Raw genomic sequence first — 25452 nt, 5'->3', positions numbered from 1 at the left:
TCCTTCATGGTCTCCTCCACTCTGTGTCTGTCCTATGTAGGCTCTATGTCAGGGCGCTCAGGAGCGGAGGAGAGGGGAGGGCAGGGGAGCGGGGGAGTGGGGGAGAGGGCAGGGGAGTGGAGGGGAGGGCAGGGGAGCGAAGGGGTGGGGAGGGCAGGGGAGCGGAGCAGAGGGGTGGGGAGGGCAGGGCAGGGGAGTGGAAGAAGAGAGCAAGAAAATGGAAGAGATAAAGAGTGGAAAGACTGAAACAAAGAGAAAAGCTGAACAGAGTGAAAAGAGAGAGGAAGAAAAGAGGAGAAGTGTTGCTGATGAGGAGAGGGCGGAGAGAGAGGGCACAGGGAGAGGGCGGAGAGAGAGGGCGGAGAGAGAGGGCACAGGGAGAGGGCGGAGAGAGAGGGAGGAGAGAGAGGGCACAGGGAGAGGGCGGAGAGAGAGGGCACAGGGAGAGGGCGGAGAGAGAGGGAGGAGAGAGAGGGCACAGGGAGAAGGCAGAGAGAGAGAGAGGGAGGAGAGGGAGGGCGGAGAGAGAGGGCGGGAAGGAAGGAAGACAGGAAAGAGTGAAAGCAAGAGAGAGAGAAGAGGATGGAGAGAGAAAGGGATGAGAGAGAGTAATAGAAAGAGAGGGAGAGTAGATGAGAGGACCTCAGCCACCCGAGCCACGGCCTGTTCATCCCACTACCATCTAGAAGGTGGAAACAGTACAGGTACATCAAACCTGGGACCGAGAGACTAATAAACAGCTTCTATCTCAAGGCCATCAGACTGTTAAATAGTCACCACTAGCCGGCCTCAACCTAGTACCCTGCCCTGAACTTAGTCACTCTTACTAGCGGGATACCACCCGGTACTTTACCATGCACCTTAGAGGCTTCTGCCCTATGTGTCATTGAACACTGGTCACTTTGATAATGGCTACCACCCGGCCATACTGTTTTACCCACTTCATATGTATATACTGTATGGCTCATCCTATATAACTACTGCTGTACACACCTTCACTATTCATATACAGTGAGGGAAAAAAGTATTTGATCCCCTGCTGGTTTTGTACATTTGCCCACTGACAAAGAAATGATCAGTCTATAATTTTAATGGTAGGTTTATTTGAACAGTGAGAGACAGATTAACAACAAAAAAATCCAGAAAAACACATGTCAAAAATGTTATAAATTGATTTGCATTTTAATGAGGGAAATAAGTATTTGACCCCCTCTCATTCAGAAAGATTTCTGGCTCCCAGGTTTCTTTTATACAGGTAACGAGCTGAGATTAGGAGCACACTCTTAAAGGGAGTGCTCCTAATCTCAGTTTGTTACCTGTATAAAAGACACCTGTCCACAGAAGCAATCAATCAATCAGATTCCAAACTCTCCACCATGGCCAAGACCAAAGAGTTCTCCAAGGATGTCAGGTTCAAGATTGTAGACCTACACAAGGCTGGAATAGGCTACAAGACCATCGCCAAGCAGCTTGGTGAGAAGGTGACAACAGTTTGTGCGATTATTCGCAAATGGAAGAAACACAAAAGAACTGTCAATCTCCCTCGGCCTGGGGCTCCATGCAAGATCTCACCTCGTGGAGTTGCAATGATCATGAGAACGGTGAGGAATCAGCCCAGAACTACACGGGAGGATCTTGTCAATGTTCTCAAGGCAGCTGGGACCATAGTCACCAAGAAAACAATTGGTAACACACTACGCCGTGAAGGACTGAAATCCTGCAGCGCCCGTAAGGTCCCCCTGCTCAAGAAAGCACATATACAGGCCCGTCTGAAGTTTGCCAATGAACATCTGAATGATTCAGAGGAGAACTGGGTGAAAGTGTTGTGGTCAGATGAGACCAAAATCGAGCTCTTTGGCATCAACTCAACTCACCGTGTTTGGAGGAGGAGGAAGGCTGCCTATGACCCCAAGAACACCATCCCCACCGTCAAACATGGAGGTGGAAACATTATGCTTTGGGGGTGTTTTTCTGCTAAGGGGACAGGACAACTTCACTGCATCAAAGGGATGATGGACGGGGCCATGTACCGTCAAATCGTGGGTGAGAACCTCCTTCCCTCAGCCAGGGCATTGATGGGTCGTGGATGGGTATTCCAGCATGACAATGACCCAAAACACATGGCCAAGGCAACAAAGGAGTGGCTCAAGAAGAAGCACATTAAGGTCCTGGAGTGGCCTAGCCAGTCTCCAGACCTTAATCCCATAGAAAATCTGTGGAGGGAGCTGAAGGTTCGAGTTGCCAAACGTCAGCCTCGAAACCTTAATGACTTGGAGATCTGCAAAGAGGAGTGGGACAAAATCCCTCCTGAGATGTGTGCAAACCTGGTGGCCAACTACAAGAAATGTCTGACCTCTGTGATTGCCAACAAGGGTTTTGCCACCAAGTACTAAGTCATGTTTTGCAGAGGGGTCAAATACTTATGTCCCTCATTAAAATGCAAATCAATTTATAACATTTTTGACATGCGTTTTTCTGGATTTTTTTGTTGTTATTCTGTCTCTCACTGTTCAAATAAACCTACCATTAAAATTATAGACTGATCATGTCTTTGTCAGTGGGCAAACGTACAAAATCAGCAGGGGATCAAATACTTTTTTCCCTCACTGTACTGTCCATACTGTCATTACACACCATTATATACATATATATTTATATTACCGGACTCTGACATTGCTCATTCTGATATTTCTTAATTTATTTCTTTAAATTCTTTGGATTTGTGTGTATTGTTAGGTATACTGCACTGTTGAAGCTAGAAACATAAGCATTTAGCTGCACCAGCGATAACATTTGCTAAATATGTGTTAGCGACCAATAAAATGTGATTTGAGAGAGAGCGGAGTAGAGGGATAGAGGAGAAAGGAGAGTGGGAGCCCAGTACTGCAGTGCTGTCTGATTTAGTGTGCAATCAGCAGGGGATCACTGGAGCGAGACCAGAGACACACTATAGCTCCGCACTGACACTAGCCAACACTGTGTGTGCATGTGCGTGTATGTGTGTTATGTGTGGAGTAGTCCCCTGTAGCTCAGTTGGTAGAGCATGGCGCTTTCAATGCCAGGGTTGTGCGTTCGTTTCCCACGGGGGCCAGTATGAAAATGTATGCACTCACAACTGTAAGTCGCTCTGGATAAGAGCGTCTGCTAAATGACTAAAATGTAAATGTAAATGAGTTGTAGGATCCATATATATAGAATCCATATAGTGCAAATAATCTTCATAAAATGCAGGTTATAATCTCATAGAGCAGTTTGGGCTAGAAGCAGTAATTCCTCTGTATGTATTCATCTTGTCTGTGTGTGTGTGCACGTGTGTGTGCATGTAGGTGTGTGTGGAAATGTGGTCGTCTGTGTATGTGTTCCACATATAGCTTCCACTCACTCACTCCATCCACCACCACCAATTCCTTATGAACCTGACTGTGAGTGTTGCATTATAGCCATTTTGTGCCTTAGTGAAGCCCAACACTATACAGTTTCTTACTTTACCTCCCCTTGGTCTAAAACTGCAACCTCACAAAATGATAGTGTTCTCCAGGTACAGGAACAATGGAGAGGGAGGAGTTCTCAGCTAGGCTGGCGTTATAGGGGAGATTCAAAGGCAACAAGGGGTGAATGGGGCATTTGGGGTTTCGGGGTATTTGTAGTGGTGATGAACTTGGCCCCTCAAGCTAAACAAACATCATGGCTGGGTCTTCAGATCAGTGTTTTTTTAACACACACATACATACACACACACCAAATAAATAAATACACACACAGTGTTGTATTCATGAATTTTCTGGACCTTTTGGAGGTAAAAATGGATTCCCATTCAAAATCCTATTTTCCCTAACCCCTAAACCTAACCCTTAACCTAACCCTAACCTTAACCCCAAACCCCTAAACCTAACCCTAACTCCTAACCCCAACCTTAACCCCAACCCCTAAACCTTATCATACTATCCAGGTCAGTGCCCAAAAAGTTTGAGCTTCTACTTCTAAAAATCCACCTTTCCAGAAATAAGTCTCTCACTGTTGTTGCTTGCTACAGACCCCCCTCAGCCCCCAGTTGTGCCCTGGACACCATATGTGAATTGCTTGCCCCCCATCTATCCTCAGAGTTCGTACTGCTTGCTGACCTAAACTGGAATATGCTTAACACCCCGGCCGTCCTACAATCTAAACTAGATGCCCTCAATCTCACACAAATTATCAAGGAACCTACCAGGTACAACCCTAAATCCGTAAACATGGGCACCCTCACAGATATCATCCTGACTAATTTACCCTCTAAATACACCTCCGCTGTCTTCAACCAGGATCTCAGCGATCACTGCCTCATTGCCTGCATCCGTAATGGTTCCGCGGTCAAACGACCACCCCTCATCACTATCAAACGCTCCCTAAAACACTTCAGCGAGCAGGCCTTTTTAATTGACCTGTCCCGGGTAACATGGATGGATATTGACCTCATTCCGTCAGTAGAGGATGCCTGGATGTTCTTCAAAAGTGCTTTCCTCTCCATCTTAAATAAGCATTCCCCATTCAAAAAATTCAGAACTATGAACAGATATAGCCCCTGGTTCACCCCAGACTTGACTGCCCTAGACCAGCACAAAAACATCCTGTGGCGTACTGCATTAGCATCGAACAGCCCCCGCGATATGCAACATTTCAGGGAAGTCAGGAACCAATATACACAATCAGTTAGGAAAGCAAAGGCTAGCTTTTTCAAACAGAAATTTGCATCCTGTAGCACTAACTCCAAAACGTTTTGGGACACTGTAAAATCCATGGAGAATAAGAGCACCTCCTCCCAGCTACCCACTGCACTGAGGCTAGGAAACACTGTCACCACCGATAAATCTACGATAATCGAGAATTTCAATAAGTATTTTGCTATGGCTGGCCATGCTTTCCACCTGGCTACCCCTACTCCGGCCACCAGCTCTGCACGCTCCGCTGCATCTTGCCCATGCCCCCCGCTTCTCCTTCACCCAAATTCAGATAGCTGATGTCCTGAAAGAGCTGCAAAATCTGGACCCCTACAAATCAGCTGGGCTAGACAATCTGGACCCTTTCTTTCTAAAATTAGCCACCGAAATTGTCGCAACCCATATTACTAGCCTGTTCAACCTCTCTTTCGTATCGTCTGAGATCCCCAGAGATTGGAAAGCTGCCGCGGTCATCCCCCTCTTCAAAGGGGGTGACACTCTAGATCCAAACTGTTACAGACCTATATCCATCCTGCCCTGCCTTTCGAAAGTATTTGAAAGCCAAATTAACAAACACTGACCATTTCGAATCCCACCGTACCTTTTCCGCTATGCAATCTGGTTTCCGAGCTGGTCATGGGTGCACCTCAGCCACGCTCAAGGTCCTAAACAATATAATAACCGCGATCGATAAAAGACAGTACTGTGCAGCCGTCTTTATCGACCTGGCCAAGGCTTTTGACTCTGTCAATCACCGCATTCTTATTGGCAGACTAAATAGCCTTGGTTTCTCAAATGACTGCCTCACCTGGTTCACCAACTACTTCTCAGATAGAGTTCAATGTGTCAAATCGGAGGGCCTGTTGTCTGGACCTCTGGCAGTCTCTATGGGGGTGCCTCAGGGTTCAATTCTCGGGCCGACTCTATTCTCTGTATATATCAATGATGTCGCTCTTGCTGCTGGTGACTCTCAGATCCACCTCTACGCAGACGACACCATTTTGTATACATCTGGCCCTTCATTGGACACTGTGTTAACAAACCTCCAAACGAGCTTCAATGCCATACAACACTCCTTCTGTGGCCTCCAACTGCTCTTAAACGCTAGTCAAACTAAATGCATGCTCTTCAATCGAACGCTGCTTGCACCCGCCCGCCCGACTAGAATCACTACTCTCGGCGGGTCTGACTTAGAATATGTGGACAACTACAAATACCTAGGTGTCTGGTTAGACCGTAAACTCTCATTTCGGATTCACATTAAGCATCTCCAATCCAAAGTTAAATCTAGAATTGGCTTCCTATTTCGCAACAAAGACTCCTTCACTCATGCTGCTAAACATGCCCTTGTAAAACTGACTATCCTACCGATCCTTGACTTCGTTTTGTCACCAAAGCCCCATATACTACCCACCATTTTGACCTGTATGCTCTCGTTGGCTGGCCCTCACTACATATTAGTCGCCAAACCCACTGGCTCCAGGTCATCTATAAATCACTTCTAGGCAAATCCCTGCCTTATCTTAGCTCATTGGTCACCATAGCAACACCCACCCATAGTATGCGTTCCAGCAGGTATATCTCACTGGTCATCCCCAAAGCCAACATCTCCTTTTGCCGCCATTCCTTCCAGTTCTCTGCTGCAAATGACTGGAACGAACTGCAAAAATCTCTGAAGCTGGAGACACTTATCTCCCTCACTATCTTTAAGCATCAGTTGTCAGAGCAGCTTACCGATCACTGCACCTGTACACAGCCCATCTGTAATTAACCCACCCTACTACCCCATCCCCATATTGTTATTTACATTGTTATTTATTTTGCTCATTTGCACCCCAGTATCTCTATTTGCACATCATCTTCTGCACATCTATCACTCCAGTGTTAATACTAAATTGTAATTATTTTGCACTATGGCCTATTTATTGCCTTACCTCCATAACTTACTACATTTGCACACACTGTATACAGATTTTCTATTGTGTTATTGACTGTACGTTTTGTTTATTCCATATGTAACTCTGTGTTGTTGTTGTTTTTATCGCACTGCTTTGCTTTATCTTGGCCAGGTCACAGTTGTAAATGAGAACTTGTTCTCAAATGGCTTACCTGATTAAATAAAGGTGCATTTTTTTTTAAACAACCGTAAGCCTAAAATAGCATTTTAACAAATTCAGGACGTGAAAAAAGTATTGACTTTTACAAAATATATTGTTTTCCTACCTTGTCAGGACATTCTGGTGACTTGTGGTCCTGATAAGGTAAGAAAACATGTGCACACAGGTTTCTCTCACACACACACACACACACACAATACACATACACATTCACACACACACACACACAGCTCAGCTGACACACACATTCACTCACACACATAATGACAGGGAACTGTATTTGAGGCAATGTCAAAAACAGTAAACAACCACCTCTCTCTCTCTCTCCGTCTCTCGCTCCCTCTCCTCTCTCCCCCCTCACTCACTCTCTCTCTCTCTCTCTCCCTCTCTCTCTCCCCCCTCACTCTCTCTCTCCCTCTCTCTCCCCCCTCAGTCTCGCTCTCTCCCCCTCACTCTCTCTCCCCCTCTCTCTCACCCCCTCTCCCCCTCTCTTTCTCTCCCCCTCACCTTCTCTCTCCCCCACTCACTCTCTCTCCCCCCTCACTCACTCTCTCTCTCCCCCTTCACTCACTCTCTCTGTCCCTCTCTCTCTCCCCTCTCTCTCTCGCTCTCTACCCCTCACTCTCTCTCCCCTCTCTCTCTCTCCACCCTCACTCTCCCTCTCTCTGTCTTTCTCTCTCTCTGTCCCTCTCTCTCTCTCTCTCTCTCTCTCTCTCTCTTTCTCTCTCGCTCTCTTTCGCTCCTCCCCCCCCTCCTCTCTCTCTCCCCTCTCTCTCTCTCCTCTCTTTCTTACTCTCTAATTTATCTCAAGCCTTCCGTCTGTGTTGGTATTGTTGAATATATAGCCTATAGAAATAACCTCTGGTTTAGCCCCTTGGGAGAGCTTTGCTTCATCTCAGAAAACAGACAAACTAGTGGTCTATTGTTGCCATGATTCTCAACTTGATATTATACAGTTGAGTGAGTTGGGGAGTGATGAGATATAGCCTAGTCTTATGTTGTGGTCCTCTGTAGCTCAGCTGGTAGAGCACGGCGCTTGTAACGCCAAGGTAGTGGGTTCGATCCCCGGGACCACCCATATACAAAAAATTTATGCACGCATGACTGTAAGTCGCTTTGGATAAAAGTGTCTGCTAAATGGCATATTATTATTATTATTATGTTAGATCAGCCCCTCCCCCAGCCACGCATGGCAGGCAGAAAGACAACTATAATACTAAGAGCAGACATCCAGTCTAAAAGGCTGGTGACAGACAGATATAATACCTATGACAGACATGAAACAGCTCCTTGTGTCTGTCTGTCTGACACTAATCTGGCTAGTTTAGGATCACTCCTCCCCTCCTCCCCCCTCTATCCTCGCTCTCTTTCCTCTCGCTCTTCCTCCTTTTTCCTCTCCTCAGCCTCGTTACTTCTCTTTTCCTCTCCATTTTATCTCTCCTCTTCCTCTCGTTCCTCTCTTTCTCTCACTCTACCCCCTCTTTTCTCTGTCTATCTCTCATCCTCCCTCTCTCTCTTGTTATGGTGTCTGCAGTGGGTTTGTAATCCCAGATGAGGCAGCTCCTTCTGTGGGATTAAGAGATTAACTTTTAATTAAAGGTTTCTAAAGTTGTTGTCGTAGAAACACACACATAGATACACACACACACACATACACTCTCTCCTGTTCTCTCTCTCTCTCTCTCTCCTGTTCTCTCTCTCTCCTGTTCTCTCTCTCTCCTGTTCTCTCTCTCTCTCTCTCTCTCTCTCTGTCTCTCTGTCTCTCTGTCTCTCTGTCTCTCTGTCTCTCTGTCTCTCTGTCTCTCTCTCTATCTCACTCTCTCTCTCTCTCTCTCTCTCTCTCTCTCTCTCTCTCTCTCTCTCTCCAGAGAGGCAGGCAGGCGTTGGGTCGGTCTCTGGTCACTGCTTCCACAGGAAAACATGGGGAGTGACACTGCCACTGATAACACAGTAGGCAGGCAGACAGACTGGGGACATTTTTGCAGAAACTCCCATGAATTAAATAAATACAGAATGAAAACTGAAAGCAGAGGAAATAGGAGATCAACCCTCCTTCTCTTGCAGTGAGCCTGTTTATTTTGGCCTGTTGTGATGTGTCACTGTTGCCTTAGGCCTAACGAAGCTCTCTCCATTGGTAGCTAGTATACTGGTAGTTTATGGAGATAAAACACTTTCTATACTCTCCATATGCCCTTCCTAAAGTATAACCCTTAGCCTCCATATACCCTGTACCCTCCCTGTACCCTAAACCCTATGCCCTCCCCCATCCCCTACACAGTGCTGGCCTTGTCTTCAGCAGCAGCCATAGCAGTCTGACCGTGTGTTACTCTCAAAGCTTCATTGACTCCAGCAGAGGAAGCAGAGGGTGTTAATGTCTCTTAGCTTCCTGTACTCACATACCACTGCTACACATGTTTAATAAACCACCAGCCTAGCATAACTACAAATGTCTAACATAATCCCTTCTGACCACGCTAGTCTCGTCTGAGCAGAGAGTTCAACATTGGGCCAGACAGGCAGAAATGTTCAAAGTGTGTGCAGGGATGTTGTCAGTCATGGAGTTGTTGTCAGTCATAGAGAGAAACATTCTTGGCAACTTTAGAACTCGATGCCATGATGCTGCCTCCGAGCTTTCTATTCACCCCTTCATGATGAGTTTATGGCATGCATGGTTAGGGTTATGGCTAGGATTAGGGTTGAGCCGAGGTGTTGACATGAAGCAAGAGCTAGGGTTAAGATTAGGGTTATGGCTAGGGTTAGGGTTGGGCCAGGGTGTGGACATGGAGCTAGGGTTAGGTTTAGGGTTGAGCTAGGGTATGGACATGGAGCTAGGGTTAGGTTTAGGGTTGAGCTAGGGTGTGGACATGGAGCTAGGGTTAGGTTTAGGGTTGGGCCAGGGTGTGGACATGGAGCTAGGTTTAGGGTTGGGCCAGGGTGTGGACATGGAGCTAGGGTTAGGTTTAGGGTTGGGCCAGGGTGTGGACATGGAGCTAGGGTTAGGTTTAGGGTTGGGCCAGGGTGTGGACATGGAGCTAGGGTTAGGTTTAGGGTTGAGCTAGGGTGTGGACATGGAGCTAGGGTTAGGTTTAGGGTTGGGCCAGGGTGTGGACATGGAGCTAGGGTTAGGTTTAGGGTTGGGCCAGGGTGTGGACATGGAGCTAGGGTTAGGTTTAGGGTTGGGCCAGGGTGTGGACATGGAGCTAGGGTTAGGTTTAGGGTTGGGCCAGGGTGTGGACATGGAGCTAGGGTTAGGTTTAGGGTTGGGCCAGGGTGTGGACATGGAACTAGGTTTAGGGTTGAGCCAGGGTGTGGACATGGAGCTAGGGTTAGTTTTAGGGTTGAGCCAGGGTGTGGACATGGAGCTAGGGTTAGATTTAGGGTTGGGCCAGGGTGTGGACATGGAGCTAGGGTTAGGTTTAGGGTTGGGCCAGGGTGTGGACATGGAGCTAGGGTTGGGCCAGGGTGTGGACATGGAGCTAGGGTTAGGTTTAGGGTTGGGCCAGGGTGTGGACATGGAGCTAGGGTTAGGTTTAGGGTTGGGCCAGGGTGTGGACATGGAGCTAGGGTTATGTTTAGGGTTGGGCCAGGGTGTGGACATGGAGCTAGGGTTAGGTTTAGGGTTGGGCCAGGGGTGTGGACATGGAGCTAGGGTTAGGGGTTGGGCCAGGGTGTGGACATGGAGCTAGGGTTAGGTTTAGGGTTGAGCCAGGGTGTGGACATGGAGCTAGGGTTAGGTTTAGGGTTGAGCCAGGGTGTGGACATGGAGCTAGGTTTAGGGTTGGGCCAGGGTGTGGACATGGAGCTAGGGTTAGGTTTAGGGTTGGGCCAGGGTGTGGACATGGAGCTAGCGTTAGGTTTAGGGTTGAGCCAGGGTGTGGACATGGAGCTAGGGTTAGGTTTAGGGTTGGGCCAGGGTGTGGACATGGAGCTAGGGTTAGGTTTAGGGTTGGGCCAGGGTGTGGACATGGAGCTAGGGTTAGGGTTGGGCCAGGGTGTGGACATGGAGCTAGGGTTAGGTTTAGGGTTGGGCCAGGGTGTGGACATGGAGCTAGGGTTAGGTTTAGGGTTGAGCCAGGGTGTGGACATGGAGCTAGGGTTAGGTTTAGGGTTGAGCCAGGGTGTGGACATGGAGCTAGGTTTAGGGTTGGGCCAGGGTGTGGACATGGAGCTAGGGTTAGGTTTAGGGTTGAGCCAGGGTGTGGACATGGAGCTAGGGTTAGGTTTAGGGTTGGGCCAGGGGTGTGGACATGGAGCTAGGGTTAGGTTTAGGGTTGGGCCAGGGTGTGGACATGGAACTAGGGTTAGGTTTAGGGTTGGGCCAGGGTGTGGACATGGAGTTAGGTTTAGGGTTGGGCCAGGGTGTGGACATGGAGCTAGGGTTAGGTTTAGGGTTGGGCCAGGGTGTGGACATGGAGCTAGGGTTAGGTTTAGGGTTGGGCCAGGGTGTGGACATGGAGCTAGGGTTAGGTTTAGGGTTGGGCCAGGGTGTGGACATGGAACTAGGGTTAGGTTTAGGGTTGGGCCAGGGTGTGGACATGGAGTTAGGTTTAGGGTTGGGCCAGGGTGTGGACATGGAGCTAGGGTTAGGTTTAGGGTTGGGCCAGGGTGTGGACATGGAGCTAGGGTTAGGTTTAGGGTTGGGCCAGGGTGTGGACATGGAGCTAGGTTTAGGTTTAGGGTTGAGCCAGGGTGTGGACATGGAGCTAGGGGTTAGGTTTAGGGGTTGGGCCAGGGTGTGGACATGGAGCTAGGGTTAGGTTTAGGGTTGGGCCAGGGTGTGGACATGGAGCTAGGGTTAGGTTTAGGTTGAGCCAGGGTGTGGACATGGAGCTAGGGTTAGGTTTAGGGTTGAGCCAGGGTGTGGACATGGAGTTAGGTTTAGGGTTGAGCCAGGGTGTGGACATGGAGCTAGGTTTAGGTTTAGGGTTGGGCCAGGGTGTGGACATGGAGCTAGGGTTAGGTTTAGGGTTGAGCCAGGGTGTGGACATGGAGCTAGGGTTAGGTTTAGGGTTGAGCCAGGGTGTGGACATGGAGCTAGGGTTAGGTTTAGGGTTGGGCCAGGGTGTGGACATGGAGCTAGGGTTAGGGTTGGGCCAGGGTGTGGACATGGAGCTAGGTTTAGGGTTGAGCCAGGGTGTGGACATGGAGCTAGGGTTAGGTTTAGGGTTGGGCCAGGGTGTGGACATGGAGCTAGTGTTAGGTTTAGGTTTAAAGGTGTGATTTAAGATTCAGAAAATTAGTTTAACTGTTATGGCTGCCATGGGATGAATATCAACAAGTGATGTTGTCTTCACATAAGAGACTATCTCCTATATCTGTTGTGTGTGTGTGTTTGTGAAAGCTGGTGCAGTTCTCCTGTATGTTTGACAGATCTGTGGGGAGTTTTACTCAGGCTATATTTAGGGTGCCCTTGGCAGGCCCTGGGACTACTCAGAGGTGACGTGTGGAGACGGCAGTGTGTGTGTGTGTGTGTAACTGCCTCGTCTTAAAGGGTGTTTGAGAGAGGAGGAGAGGGCACACAACAGGCGCTACAGCTATACACACACACACACTCACACACACACACACACAAAGAAGACAGTAGTGTAAAACAGGATGTATTAAGTGGGCGCATGGAGAGATGGTGCTATTGGTGATATAACTGCATGGTGTCATAATCATATCATCTGTATTACTCATGCTGTTGCAGATGATTATGTCATATAGGTGTGTGTGTGATTTGATGAGGGCTGGTACATCCTGTGCCTCCAAACTCATTAGGCTCAGAAGTAGGGCAGGAAAAGTCCCAGCAGCCCTCTCGCTGTCTTCTCCAGGGCATATTAATAGCCGATGGAGTGTGTATCAAATACACCAAGATACGCACATGCACACACACACATAATAATACACACACACAGAGAGCCGGTGCGATGCATGTCATACAGTAAAAAGATTTCCCACCGTTTCACAACGAGAGAGAGAGAGAGAGAGAGAGAGAGAGAGAGAGAGAGAGAGAGAGAGAGGAGAGAGAAGAGAGAGAGAGAGAGAGAGAGAGAGAGAGAGAGAGAGAGAGAGAGAGAGAGAGAGAGAGAGAGAGAGAGAGAGAGAGAGAGAGAGAGAGAGAGAGAGAGAGAGAGAGAGAGAGAGAGAGAGAGAGAGAGAGAGAGAGAGAGAGAGAGAGAGAGAGAGAAGCATTTGGGAGACAGTATCCAGCACTGCAGTGCTCTGCTCTAGCATGTTTACTGTGTTATTGGCGTGTGACCAGGAAGATGTCCAGTGACCCTGGAGATGAACAAATACTTTGATAGACAAGGAGGATGAGAGAGGGGAAGCCAGTGATGGAGAGAGCGAGAGAGAGCAAGGATGAGTGTGTGAGTAGCATTGGGGCTCTGTCTCTTTAAGCTGTTTGCTGCTGCAGAGTGTGTGGGTGCTGCAGCAGAGGCACAGAGAGCTGAGAGAACGAGAGAACACGGAGTCCATCAGCTACAAAACAAGTGAATGAGAGAGAGCGATGCCAGCGGAGGGGTGAGGACAGGTTGAGGGTAGTGGTATGTGTGAGCAGTGAGGAAACGCTTGACGGAGGTGGAGAAGGAGGGAGGGAGAGAGAGGCAAGCTGAGGTGTGAGGGGTAGAGGTGTGTGTGCAGTGTGTGAGGTAAGAGCAGCTAGGTGTGTGTGAGGTGTGTGTGTGTGTACGGGGTGGCAAAGCGAGAGGCGGACGAGGTGCTGGTTCGGAGCGTGGCACAGCTGGGTGAGTGGTGGCGCTGGGATGGCAGGCACTGGGGGGGCTGGCGAACCGGCAGCCCTCGGACCGACAGGAAGCCCCTCAGCCGCAGGCAGGAGAGGGGCAGAGGGCACTTGCCGGAGGGAGCTGGCGGCCTGGGGTACAGGACGGTGCCAGCGGGGTGGTGCCATGCTCCCAGCCGGACACAGGTAGCGCCGTTGATGGTGGGGCGGGGGGTAGAGGAGGGGGAGGGAGAGTTGGAGGCAGGGGAGAGAGGTGAGGGTGTAAGCCAGTTGAGAGCTTCTCAATCCTTGTCTCTGCATCTGACGGCTGAGGTGGGGGGTGAGGGAGAGGGTGAGGTGGGGGGTGAGGATGGCGATATGGGCAGTGCGTGTTTCGGTCAGGTTTCCAGGCGTCTGGGGAGGCTGTTACGGCGCCTGCCTAAGTCTCGCTCCTGGAGTGACGGACTACGGATGCTCCGCAGAACCAGTTCCCATGGATCACTCATCACCTCTTCCTCAGGTATGGAGAGAGGGAGGGAAGAGATGAGAGGAGGGGAGGAGTAGAGGGTAGAATAGAGCTCCTCCAATGGTTTTCTCAATGAATGCATCCCTTTCTCAGGTCTGGAGAAGGAGGAAGGAGGGAGATGGGAGGAGAGGAAGAAAGAAAGAGAAGAGGGGGTGGAGAGGAGTGTCAGAGAGTAAGATGAGTGGAGAGGAGTGTCAGAGAGTAAGATATGGTAGATAGAGAACAGATAGCAGAAGATAAAAGGAGAGAGGAATGAGAGGAAGATAGAGGTGGTGGGTAGGGGTATTGTTACATTGTGGCACAGAGTAGAGAAGGACATCTCTGCAATGACCCCTTTAACTCCTGTATACTGTTACTCAGAATCTCTCTCTCTTTGTCTTTCCCCTATCTCCCCCAGTCTATCTCTCTGATCTCTCTCTCCCTCTCTATTGTGTTGTGTTTACGGGTGGGGATGAATAGAGGGATATAGACAGACAGTCATCAACACAGTGGAGCTTCTGGAACTCTCTCCCAAACAGGGAATAGGAAGTACGTACACACACACACACACACACACACACACACACACACACAGTTCACTTAACCAACTCGGCTACACTACACTCCATATTTCTCCCGATAGATGACTCTGAAAATCGAAATCATTCGATGATAAATGTGTTCTTATAAACCTAATCTGTAATCTGAGGGGACGATCCTATAAAACAAGATTATAGACGTCTGCCTGTGCTCTGTTGTGGGAATATGATATTAGAGCTGACTATTTAGGGGCCTGGAATGGAGTTTAGCATCGATCCTAGCGTGATTGTTCACAGAGAGGGAAAGACTGACGCAGTTGTGTCCAGTGATAAATACAGAGTGGGTATACAGTGTAACACAAGGAGAAAATGCTGTCTGCACAACGGTAGGAAAAAGACTGGAGGCTGCAGAGACAGATTTATACATTAACATAGTGAAAGAAGAAATTGGACTGAAGTGTTTGTCTGCGTGTGCACATGCATTTGTGAGTGTGTGTACCATTTATCTCAATGGTGAGTGTCTTCTTCTAGGCCTGTCTGTGAAGGGCTGATAAGGTCCTGACCAAACATCAATCAGCTTATCAAAGGGACTAGAACACGTCACTACATCTGTGTGATGTCACAGCCCTCCCTTCACCAATCAGCAGTGGACCAGCTAGTCCCTCTAGAGCAGGGCTGGGCAACTTTGATGGGGGTGGGGACCACAAAATATCTGAACTCATCATGAGGGGATGCAGTGGCTCGCTGTCAAAGCTGCAAAGCTGTCATCAAGGCAAAGGGTGGCTATTTGAAGAATCTCAAATATAAAATATATTTAGATTTGTTTAACACTTTTTTGGTTACTACATGATTCCATATGTGTTATTTCATAGTTATTATTATTTTGTCTGGGCCCCGTTTTTGGAAATTGGTCCATGGGCCTACAAAAGGGGGGCCGCCAGTTGTCCAACCCTCCTCTAGAGAGTCATATCTATCAGGGCTAGTGGAGCAGTTGAAATAGCTCATATAACCGCACTTTAGGTGTAGAGCATAAAGAGCTTATTTAGATTAAAGCGGTTCCTTTTCTACATCATCTTAGATCATTGTATCAAAACATGTAATTAGCCTATCTGAAATGAGTCGTTCTTACTGGCTGACTTCTCTTCTCCTCTAGCTGTCATTGTCACGATTCTGTATAGTACGGCTTCTGTGTTGAACTAACTAACTGACCAAGAGGACGGGTGGAATCCCCTCATCTTCCAGCCCCAAAGTTCCCTATACCTCCCTCGCTGTCCCCCACTCTGCCTTAGCAATAGAAATGTGTTGACTTTCTGTTTCTGTTGTTGTCTCTAGTGTCCTCCTGTCGAGGGCCAGGAGTTTTTTTCTTCTTCAGGAAAACCTCCTGACCTCCTGTCTCTGAGTGTGTTAGTGTATTTCTCTCGTTGGACTGCTACTTCCTCTGCCCGGCCACGCTGGTTATATTTGGTGTGTGTGGGTGGCACAGGCCTGACAGAGCGATTGTGTGTGTTTGTGTGTGCATCGTGTGATTATCACCTTCCGAAATGCGCCCTAGCAAAATCACCTCTCATCCATTCTTTCAGACCTCTCATAACATCTCTCTTTCATTGGCTAGCTCTAGTTCTCTCAGAATCTCCCCCCTCTGTGTGATTGGTTAGCTGAGTGTTCAGGGTGTCACTCTGCTGTGTGTGGTGTCAGCTGTAGACAAGCACACAGATGTGTGTGACTGTGTGATGTGTGTGTGTTCTGTAAGATAATGTCCCGGCCTTCTCTCCTCTGTTGCCTGGGAGACAGGGACAGTTCTGTGTTTTGGTTTGGCCTAGTCCCTTCTGTTGCCTAGGAGACAGGGACAGTTCTCTGTTTTGGTTTGGCCTAGTCCCTTCGGTTGCCTGGGAGACAGGGACAGTTTTCTGGTTTGGTTTAGCCTTGTCTCTTCTGTTGCCTGGGAGACAGGGACGGTTCTGTGTTTTGGTTTGGCCTAGTCCCTTCTGTTGCCTAGGAGACAGGGACAGTTCTGTGTTTTGGTTTGGCCTAGTCCCTTCTGTGTGAGCTGAAGCCTATAAGAAATGTAAAAGGAAGGAAGTAGGATGGAAGGTGGGAGGGATAGGGTGAGGAGAGGGAGGTAGATTCAGATTGGTGTTACTGGATCCAGAACACATATACACACACACACACACACACACACACACACACACACACACACACACACACACACTGGAGCTTCAAAGGGGGATAGCAGCAGGTTTTGGTTCAGCTTATGGGTTAGGGTTTGTTGGTGTAGGCTGGGCCAGAGCACGAGCTGTTTATTCAGGCTGTATCCAGGCTGGGTGAGCGGCCAGTGGCCATGTGATGTATGTGAGGGAGAGAGATGCAAGAGGTGTGGTGGAAGGTGTGTTTGTGTGTGTGTGTGACTGCAGCAGTGCTACACAGAGAGACAAGGCCGGTCTCAAGGTTATAAAGGTTACAGCCTCCGGCACCAGCTGCTCTAGAAAGCAGCAGAAAAAATCTGAGAGGAAAGGAGGGAGGGGAGAGAGAGAGGGGTGTCAGCATAAAATGTCCTGGCGATTGTCAGGAGAGAGAGTGAAGAGAGAGAGAGAGAGAGAGTCTTTGAAAGAGGCATCGGTGTTTCCCCTCATTCCTAAAAGCCCCCCTGAGTTCCAGATACTGCAGGGGATTCTACAGCTCTGACCACAGCACGGCTCAAGGAAGTAACACACTGCACCATAGTGTTCTGTCTCTATAGGGGAAGGGATTATTCAGAACCCAAGAGAAAGGAGAGGGAGCAAGAGAGAGGTTATATGAGTTGTGCTGTGAGGTCCAGTGTTCCAGTCGTGTGACTGTAGGGGAAGTGAGGTTCAGTACAGTAACAGTAAGGGAAGTGACTCTGTAGACGGACTGCTTGTTTGACAAGGAGGAGATTCCCTCTGTTGGCTGGGGGAGTTAAGAGCTCAGAGCCTCAGGGAGGACTGACTGTGGAGCGTGTGAGCGCTCAGGAATACTCACTGTGTGTGTGTGTGTGTGTGTGTCTGTCTGCGTGTGCAACGCTCTTTAGGAATGCAGACAGACTGACAGGTTCCTCTGTAAACTGTGTGGACCTCCAGTGCACCTGAACAGACAGTGATCTTTGCCAATATGAACACTAGAGACATGGTGTCTGTTTGAGCAGTTAGCAGCAGATCACACACACTCTGTTAGCTCTCAGAAGTTTCACACTTTAATGAAGACTTCAAAACCTTAAACTCTCATCAGTATCATTAACCTGAAGTTGTGTGTGTGTGTGTGTGTGTGGTGTGTGTGTGTGTGTGTCAAATCAAATTTGATCGGTCACACGCTTCGTAAACAATAGGTGTAGACTAACAGTGAAATGCTTACTTATGGGCCCATCCCAACAATGCAGAATAAAAAATACAAAAATACAAACATTATAATAATAGCAAAATAGTAACACAAGGAATAAATACAAAATGAGTAACGATAACTTGGCTATATACACGGGGTACCAGTACCGAGTCGATGTGCAGGGATATGAGGTAATTGAGGTAGATATGTACACATACTGTAGGTAGGGTTAAAGTGATTGGCAACTGGATAGATAATAAACAGTAGCAGTAGAGTATGTGATGAGTATGGAAGTGGGTGAGTGTGTGTGTGGCGACAGTGTGCCTGTGTGTACGTGTTATGTGTGAGTGTGTCTATGTTGGAGTGTCAGTGTAAGCATGTGTTAGTGTGTGTGCATAGCAGAGAGAACAGTATATGACTTCGGTGGCTGGAGTCTTTGACAGTTTTTAGGGCCTTTCTCTGACACCGCCTGGTATAGTGGTCCTGGGTGTCAGGGAGTTTGGCCCCAGTGATGTACTGGGCCGTACGCATTACCTTCTGTAGTGACTTGCGGTCGGATGCCAAGCAGTTGCCATACCAAGCAGTGATGCAGCCAGTCAAAAGGCTCTCAATGGTTCAGCTGTATAGCTTTTTTGAGGTTCTGAGGGCCCATGCCAAATCTTTTCAGCCTCCTGGGGGGGAAGAGGCGTTATCGTGCCTTCTTCACAACTGTGTTGGTGTGTGTGGACCATGTTAATTCCTTAGTGATGTGGACACCGAGGAACTTGAAGCTCTCGACTTGCTCCACTACAGCCCCGTCGATGTGGATGAGGGCCATGTGGATGCTCGACCCTCTGTTTCCTGTCGTCCACGATCAGCTCCTTTTTCTTACTGACGTTGAGGGAGAGGTTGTTGTCCCGGTACCACACTGCCAGGTCACTGACCTTCTCCCTATAGGCTGTCTCATCATCGTCAGTGATCAGGCCTACCACCGTAGTGTCATCAGCTAACTTAATGATGGTGTTGGAGTCGTGCGCTGCCACACAGTCGTGGGTGAACAGGGAGTACAGGAGGCGACTAAGCACACACCCCTGAGGGACCCCGTGTTGAGGGTCAGTGTGGCTGATGTGTTGTTGCCTACCATCAACACCTGGGGGCGGCCCGTCAGGAAGTCCAGGATCCAGTTGCAGAGGGAGGTGTTCAGTCCCAGGGTCCTGAGCTTAGTGATCAGCTTGGAGGGCACTATGGTGTTTAATACTTAGCTGTAGTCAATGAACAGCATCCTCACATAGGTGTTCCTCTTATCCAGGTGGGAGAGGGCAGTGTGGCGTGCCGTAGAGATAGCGTCATCTGTGGATCTGTTGGGGTGGTATGCAAATTGGAGTGGGTCCAGGGTGTCTGGGATGATGGTGTTAATGTGAGCCATGACCAGCCTTTCAAAGCATTTCATGGCTACAGATGTGAGTGCAACGGGGCGATAGCCATTTAGACAGGTTACCTTGGCTTTCTTGGGCTCAGGGACTATGGTGGTCTGCTTGAAACATATAGGTAATACAGACTGGGTCAGAGAGAGGTTGAAAATGTCAGTGAAGACACTTGTCAGCTGGTCAGCGCATGCTCTGAGTACGCATCCTGGTAATCTGTCTTGCCTGGCGGCCTTGTGAATGTTAACCTGTTTAAAGGTCTTACTCACATCGACTACGGCGAGCGAGATCACACAGTTGTCCAGAACAGCTGGTGTTCTTATGCATGGTTCATTGTTGCTTGCCTTGAAGCGAGCATAGAAAGTATTTAGCTGGTCCGGTAGGCTCGCGTCACTGGGCAGCTCGCGGCTGGGTTTGCCTTTGTAATCTGTGATAGTTTGCAAGCCCTGCCACATCCGACAAGTGTAAGAGCCGGCGTAGTAGGATTCGATCTTAGTACTGTATTGACGCTTTGCCTGTTTAATGGCTCGTCAAAGTGTCCTTGAAAGTGGCAGCTCTAGCCTTTAGCTCAGTGCCGATGTTGCCTGTAATCCATGGCTTCTGGTTAGGATATGTACATAAAGTCACGGTGACACAGATGTGGTAAAGTCCTCAATGTTATCAGATGAATCCCGGAACATATTCCAATCTGTGCTAGCGAAACAGTCCTGCAGTTTAGCATCCGCTTTATCTGATGACTTCGGTATTGAGCGCGTCACTGGTACTTCCAGTTTGCTTGTAAGCAGGAGGATTTAGTTATGGTCATATTTGCCAAATGGAGGGTAGGGTAGAGCTTTATATGCATTTCTGTGTGTGGAGTAAAGATGGGAATCGAACCCACAACCCTAGTGTTGCAAACGACATGCTCTACCAACTGAGCTACATCCCTGCCGGCCATTCCCTCCCCTACGCTGGGCCAATTGTGCACCGCCCCATGGGTCTCCCGGTCGCGGCCGGCTACGACAGAGCCTGGATTCGAACCAGGATCTCTAGTGGCACAGCTAGCACTGCGATGCAGTGTCTTAGACCACTGCGCCACTCACAGTTCTTCAGGTCCCGTTGATAGGATAGTCTGGAATGGAGCTCATCCAGTTTGTTCAGTGACTGTACGTTCACCAAATGAACGGAAGGTAGATGCAGTTTATTTGCACGCCTGCGTAGTTTCCAGTGGTGTAAAGTACTTAAGTAAAAATACTTTTAAGTACTAATTAAGTAGTTTTTTGGGGGATCTGTACTTTACTATTTATATTTTTGATTATTTTTACATTTACTTCACTACATTCCTAAAGAAAATAATGTACTTTTTACTCCATACATTTTCCCTGACACCCAAAAGTACTCGTTACATTTTGGATGCTTAGCAGGACAGGAAAATGGTCCAATTCACACACTTATCAAGAGAACATCCCTGGTCATCTCTACTGCCTCTGATCTGGCAGACTCACTAAACACAAATGCTTCATTTGTAAATTATGTCTGAGTGTTGGAGTGTACCCCTGGCTATCCGTAAATTAAAAAACACGAAAATACCGTCTGGTTTGCTTAATATAAGGAATCTGAAAGGATTTATACTTTTACTTTTGATACTTAAGGGTATTTTAGCAATTACACTTATTTTTTATACTTAAGTATATTTAAAACCAAACCCTTTTAGACTTTTACTCAAGTAGTATTTTACCGGGTGACTTTCACTTTTACTTGAGTCATTTTCTATCTTTACTTTTACTCAAGTATGACAATTGGGTACTTTTTCCACCACTGGTAGTTTCATCAGTATGCCCGCACGTTTGCCTCTTTTGCGGCATCGCTTGCCTTTTCGACTCCCAGGGATTTGGGCCTTGTCCGGAGTAAGCAGAACATCCACAGCTGCTGTCTCGTTGAAGTAGAAGTTGTCGTCCAAATCGAGGTTAGTGATCGTTGTTCTGATGTCCAGAAGCTGTTTTCGATCATAGGAAATGATGGTGGAGACATGATGTACAAAAAAGTAAAGAGCTTTTCATCCTCTGTCGTTTCAGTTTGACAGCTTTTCCCTTATTTATTTTCCCTGAGGGGATTTCCAACTGCCACTGTCCCTACTGAAGTGAGGGTTTGGAAACCCCCAATTCTTTCTTTGAGGTTTGATGTGTCTGATGTGGGCTTTTTCAGGTAAATCCTGTGAGAAACTTGAAGGCCCTGTGTTGCAGTCTTACTGTCCTATCTACAGAGGAGGAGCGAGAGGGAGGGAGTGAAGGGTGAGAGAGGAGGGGAAGGAAGGAAGGAAGGAAGGAGAGGGGGAGAAGTAGAGAGAGGGAGGAAGTGTCTGTCAGTGTGAGGTAATCAATAGTTTTGCTCAAACTAGCCAATCAGGCTTCCCGCTTAAGCACTCAGGCTCCATCCTCACTGCAGATAGAGGATATTGACTACATTATCAGCTCTCTGCACCCACTGCCGTCTCTCTCCCTCTTCCTCATCTCCCCCACTCCTCTTTCCCTCCCTTCCTCTCTCTCCTCTGCCATGGATTTTCCCTTGCGTCCAGTCTAGTGAGACAATACTCAAGGAGCCAGACAATCTCAGCACATCTCTGTGTCTGTAACCCGAGATGCTCTGTGTGTGACCAGGGTTGGACAAGGCAATACGGAGGGGAGGAGTGGGGATGAGGGGGTAGGAAGGCATGGGCGTGTTTGTGATGACCAAAAGAGGGTACAGTATGATTTTGGATTTTTATTCAGATCCACATTAGCTGCTGAAGAAGCAGCAGCTGTTCTTCCTGGGGTACAAACAGAACATGACCAAATACAGAACACTAATGGACAAGAACAGCAACACACATTTAAACTAAGAACACCATGACCAAAGAACAACACGACTACTTAAAATAACAAGAAGAAGAAAGAGAAAACAAAGAAAAACAAATACATTTAAAATACTAAGAATAATGTGTGTAGTGTGTGTGTAGAGTGTGTGTGTGTAGAGTGTGTGTGTGTAGAGTGTGTGTGTGTAGAGTGTGTGTGTGTAGAGTGTGTGTGTGTGTGTAGAGTGTGTGTGTGTAGAGTGTGTGTGTGTAGAGTGTGTGTGTGTAGAGTGTGTGTGTGTAGTGTATGTGTGTGTGTGTGTGTGTGTGTGTGTGTGTGTGTGTGTGTGTGTGTGTGTGTGTGTGTGTGTGTGTGTGTGTGTAGAGTGTGTAGAGTGTGTCTCTTCACAGTCCGCGTTGCTCCTTGAGGTGTTGTTTTATCTGTAAGTCTGCATCCTGCGCAGATTAGCAAAGTCAGGAGGGCAGACAGAGAGATGGACTGACAGACAGATGCTGGGCGATGGAGGGAGGGACATACAGTATGTTTACTGTGCAGCTCTGGGTAGGTGGTAGAGGTGGGAAGTATTGGGGGACGGGGAAGAGATAGTAAGTAAATGAATAAAGGTTATAGGGAGGCGGGTGTGGGGGGCTTAGGAGGTAGGGGGACTTGGCGTAGAGGGGATGGGAAGTGCTAGGGGTCAGGGGGTACGTGGGTAGAGGGGTACAGTGCAGGCAGTAGGGGGTCGACAGCAGAGGGGTTTAGACGATAATGACCCTAATGAATAGGGGGTTGAGGGTTTACTCACTAATAGTCCTAACATGTGTTCTGGGGGTCTTAACAGGACCTCATGGAGGGCTCCGGGGGGCTTTGAGTCCTGTAATTCTCTCTGAGCCTGTTGGGGGCATTTAACTGTGTTCCCCCTCGGCGCTGCAGAGACATACAGGCTGTCACTCATAGCTGCGTTCAGCTGCGTTCAGGCTGCGTTCAGGCTGCGTTCAGGCTGTGTTCAGGCTGCTTAGCTGAAGTTAGGAGTGTGTCTTCATTCTCTTCCTACTGTGTCTTTGTCTGCACTCCCAGCTGGTCTCTTCATAATGCAACACTTTATCAACAACAAGGTGTGCCGTGTGTTTATGTGTGTGTGTGTTTTGTGTGTGTACAGTATGTGTGTACAGTATATGTACAGTGTGTGTGTGAACATTATCAGTGTGGGAATAAGGCGAACCCTAAGGTTGAACCTCAGGCCTGGTGTCTTTCAGTCCTCCCCTGTTGACAGCAGTATATCAGAAAATCTAATCAAAACAAATGTATTTGTCACATGCTTCGTAAACAACAGGTGTAGACTAACAATGAAATGCTTACTTACGGGTTATTTTCCAACAATGCAGAGTTAACGATAAAGATATATTTTTGTATAAAAAATAGAAATAGTGACTGGGGACTACAGTAAGCTTCCTAACAATGTGACAGGTGAAATTAAGAAGGCAATGTTCTTTATCTCCTAACATATTGCACAAGTTGACTGCAGGTATTTACGTAAAAAGTAGCTACAAATATTCAAATGTATACAAAAACATCAAATAAATACTGTAGTTTCAACAGTATTGAAAAACCATCCCGTGGCTTTTTCCAAATACCCCGGTATATGGTATATATGGTATACCGCCCAAGCCTAATTAGTTTTATAAACCACATCAACGCTCTAACCACCCTTAGCGGCATTGGCAGAAAGCAGATGTTTCTGGTTTTCAGGGATACAGTATTTTCAACCTAACTTGCGTTTCCCCTGAAGAACAGAAGTGGGGACTCCGCTCAGGCGTCTTTCTACGCCTGCTACGTTAGGTTACGTTTAAACAAACAGGCTTAAACGGATCCTTATTATGGGAAGATTGACCGATCAGTGCAGCACTTAGCTCAGACATACCCTGGTGAATGGTGGAGTGAGGTCCTGTCTGCCTGATTGTAATGGGACAGGCTGATAGGGTGTCACTAACAATGAGGGGTGAGATGTAAAAAGGATGACAGGATGGGAGAGTCTCTCCTCCCAAAACGCATTTCCCCTCTCTGCGTGTTTGGGTTGGCCTTCTCTCTCTCTCTCTCTCTCTCTCTCTCTCTCTCTCTCTCTCTCTCTCTCTCTCTCTCTCTCTCTCTCTCTCCTCTCTCTGCCCTATATTTCCATCAACACTGAGTCTCTATCTCTTCCCCAGACACCTCCCTCCTATCAGCAAGGCATCCGTCCCTCACACTCACTCATCGGTCAGGCTCTTACAGAGAGGATTCGTTGCCTTAGTTACCGTGCTGCCCTGTAGCCTTCTAATTTTGTGTAGCCTCTGATTAAATGAGCTGGTGGGAGAACAGTGTCCCAATACAGTTACATTGCCTCTTCTCCTCCCTTTATGACCTCAGATCTGAAGACACTCTGGAGTGGCAGTCTTTTCTATGTGTAGGCTGTTTTGCTGTACTCTGCCCTCACTACCTGTGAGATGTTAGCTCTATACCACCCTCTAGTGACATCTGTGCAATAATACAACAGATAGAGCATCCACTGATTCACTTCAGTGAAGAGAAACCTGTAAATCAACCACTACAGTTGTTATGTACAGAGAGCAGCCTCTAGGTGGAGCCACATGAACACAGAGCTCTCAGGCAGATCTCTCAATGAAATGTGAAATTCACAACAGCAGATTAGATTAGATAATATCAGCCTGAAATATTGTGAAAATGCATGTTGAAACTGTTGGGAGGTACGTGAAATATTTAATCTTAGTTTGGATTGGATTGGTGTGTGTCTTGTCATTGTTAGATTGATATTGTGTGTGTGTGTGTGTGTGTGTGTGTGTGTGTGTGTGTGTGTGTGTGTGTTATTGGAAAACGTGTGTTGTTGAGGATCTTCTCTCACTCCTCTGCTCTGAGAGAAAGACATAGGTTTCTGACTGCTGGCTACATGATTAGTATGTGACTCCTCAATAGACTCACATTACCCATTACCCCAGAACAGTGCGCTCGCAGACTGTCACCATTACAGTACGCCACACAAGGACAAGGGTGATACTAACGGTCAAACAGTCCAAGGAAAATGCTTTATCATTGCTGCTCTCTAACTGGTGCCCTGTGTGTGGACCCAGTCATTGATTGGTCTGTTTATGTGTCCGTCAGACTGCAGCTACACCTGTCACCTGGAGTGTGAGGGGCGGGTCCAGCTGGACTGCAACCAGAGAGACAGCAACCCACAGGAAACTCCATCTCCCAGAAGACACTGCTCCACGCCTCCTCAGTACAAGGTGAGACAGACCTAGAGCTAAATGAATCAGGTGTATACTGGTTATTAGGTGTACTGTGGGGGTT

The 25452-nt window shown here is 47.9% G+C and overlaps 1 protein-coding gene across 2 annotated transcripts in view; it reads left to right on the top strand.

The window, feature by feature from the left end:
• Positions 1-25452, top strand: part of LOC121574827 (ras association domain-containing protein 5) — a 45653-nt gene that overhangs the window by 1885 nt on the left and 18316 nt on the right. For both annotated transcript variants that reach the window (XM_041887438.2, XM_041887437.2), the window contains exon 2: positions 25264-25388. In XM_041887438.2, coding sequence (XP_041743372.1) covers positions 25264-25388 — 125 coding nt within the window. The remainder of the gene's footprint in view (positions 1-25263; positions 25389-25452) is intronic.

The sequence above is a fragment of the Coregonus clupeaformis genome, chromosome 10, assembly GCF_020615455.1.
Source record: "Coregonus clupeaformis isolate EN_2021a chromosome 10, ASM2061545v1, whole genome shotgun sequence".
Lineage (NCBI taxonomy): Eukaryota > Metazoa > Chordata > Actinopteri > Salmoniformes > Salmonidae > Coregonus > Coregonus clupeaformis.
Note: the sequence above shows the minus strand (reverse complement) of the source record. Positions and strands in the feature narration are given on the sequence as shown.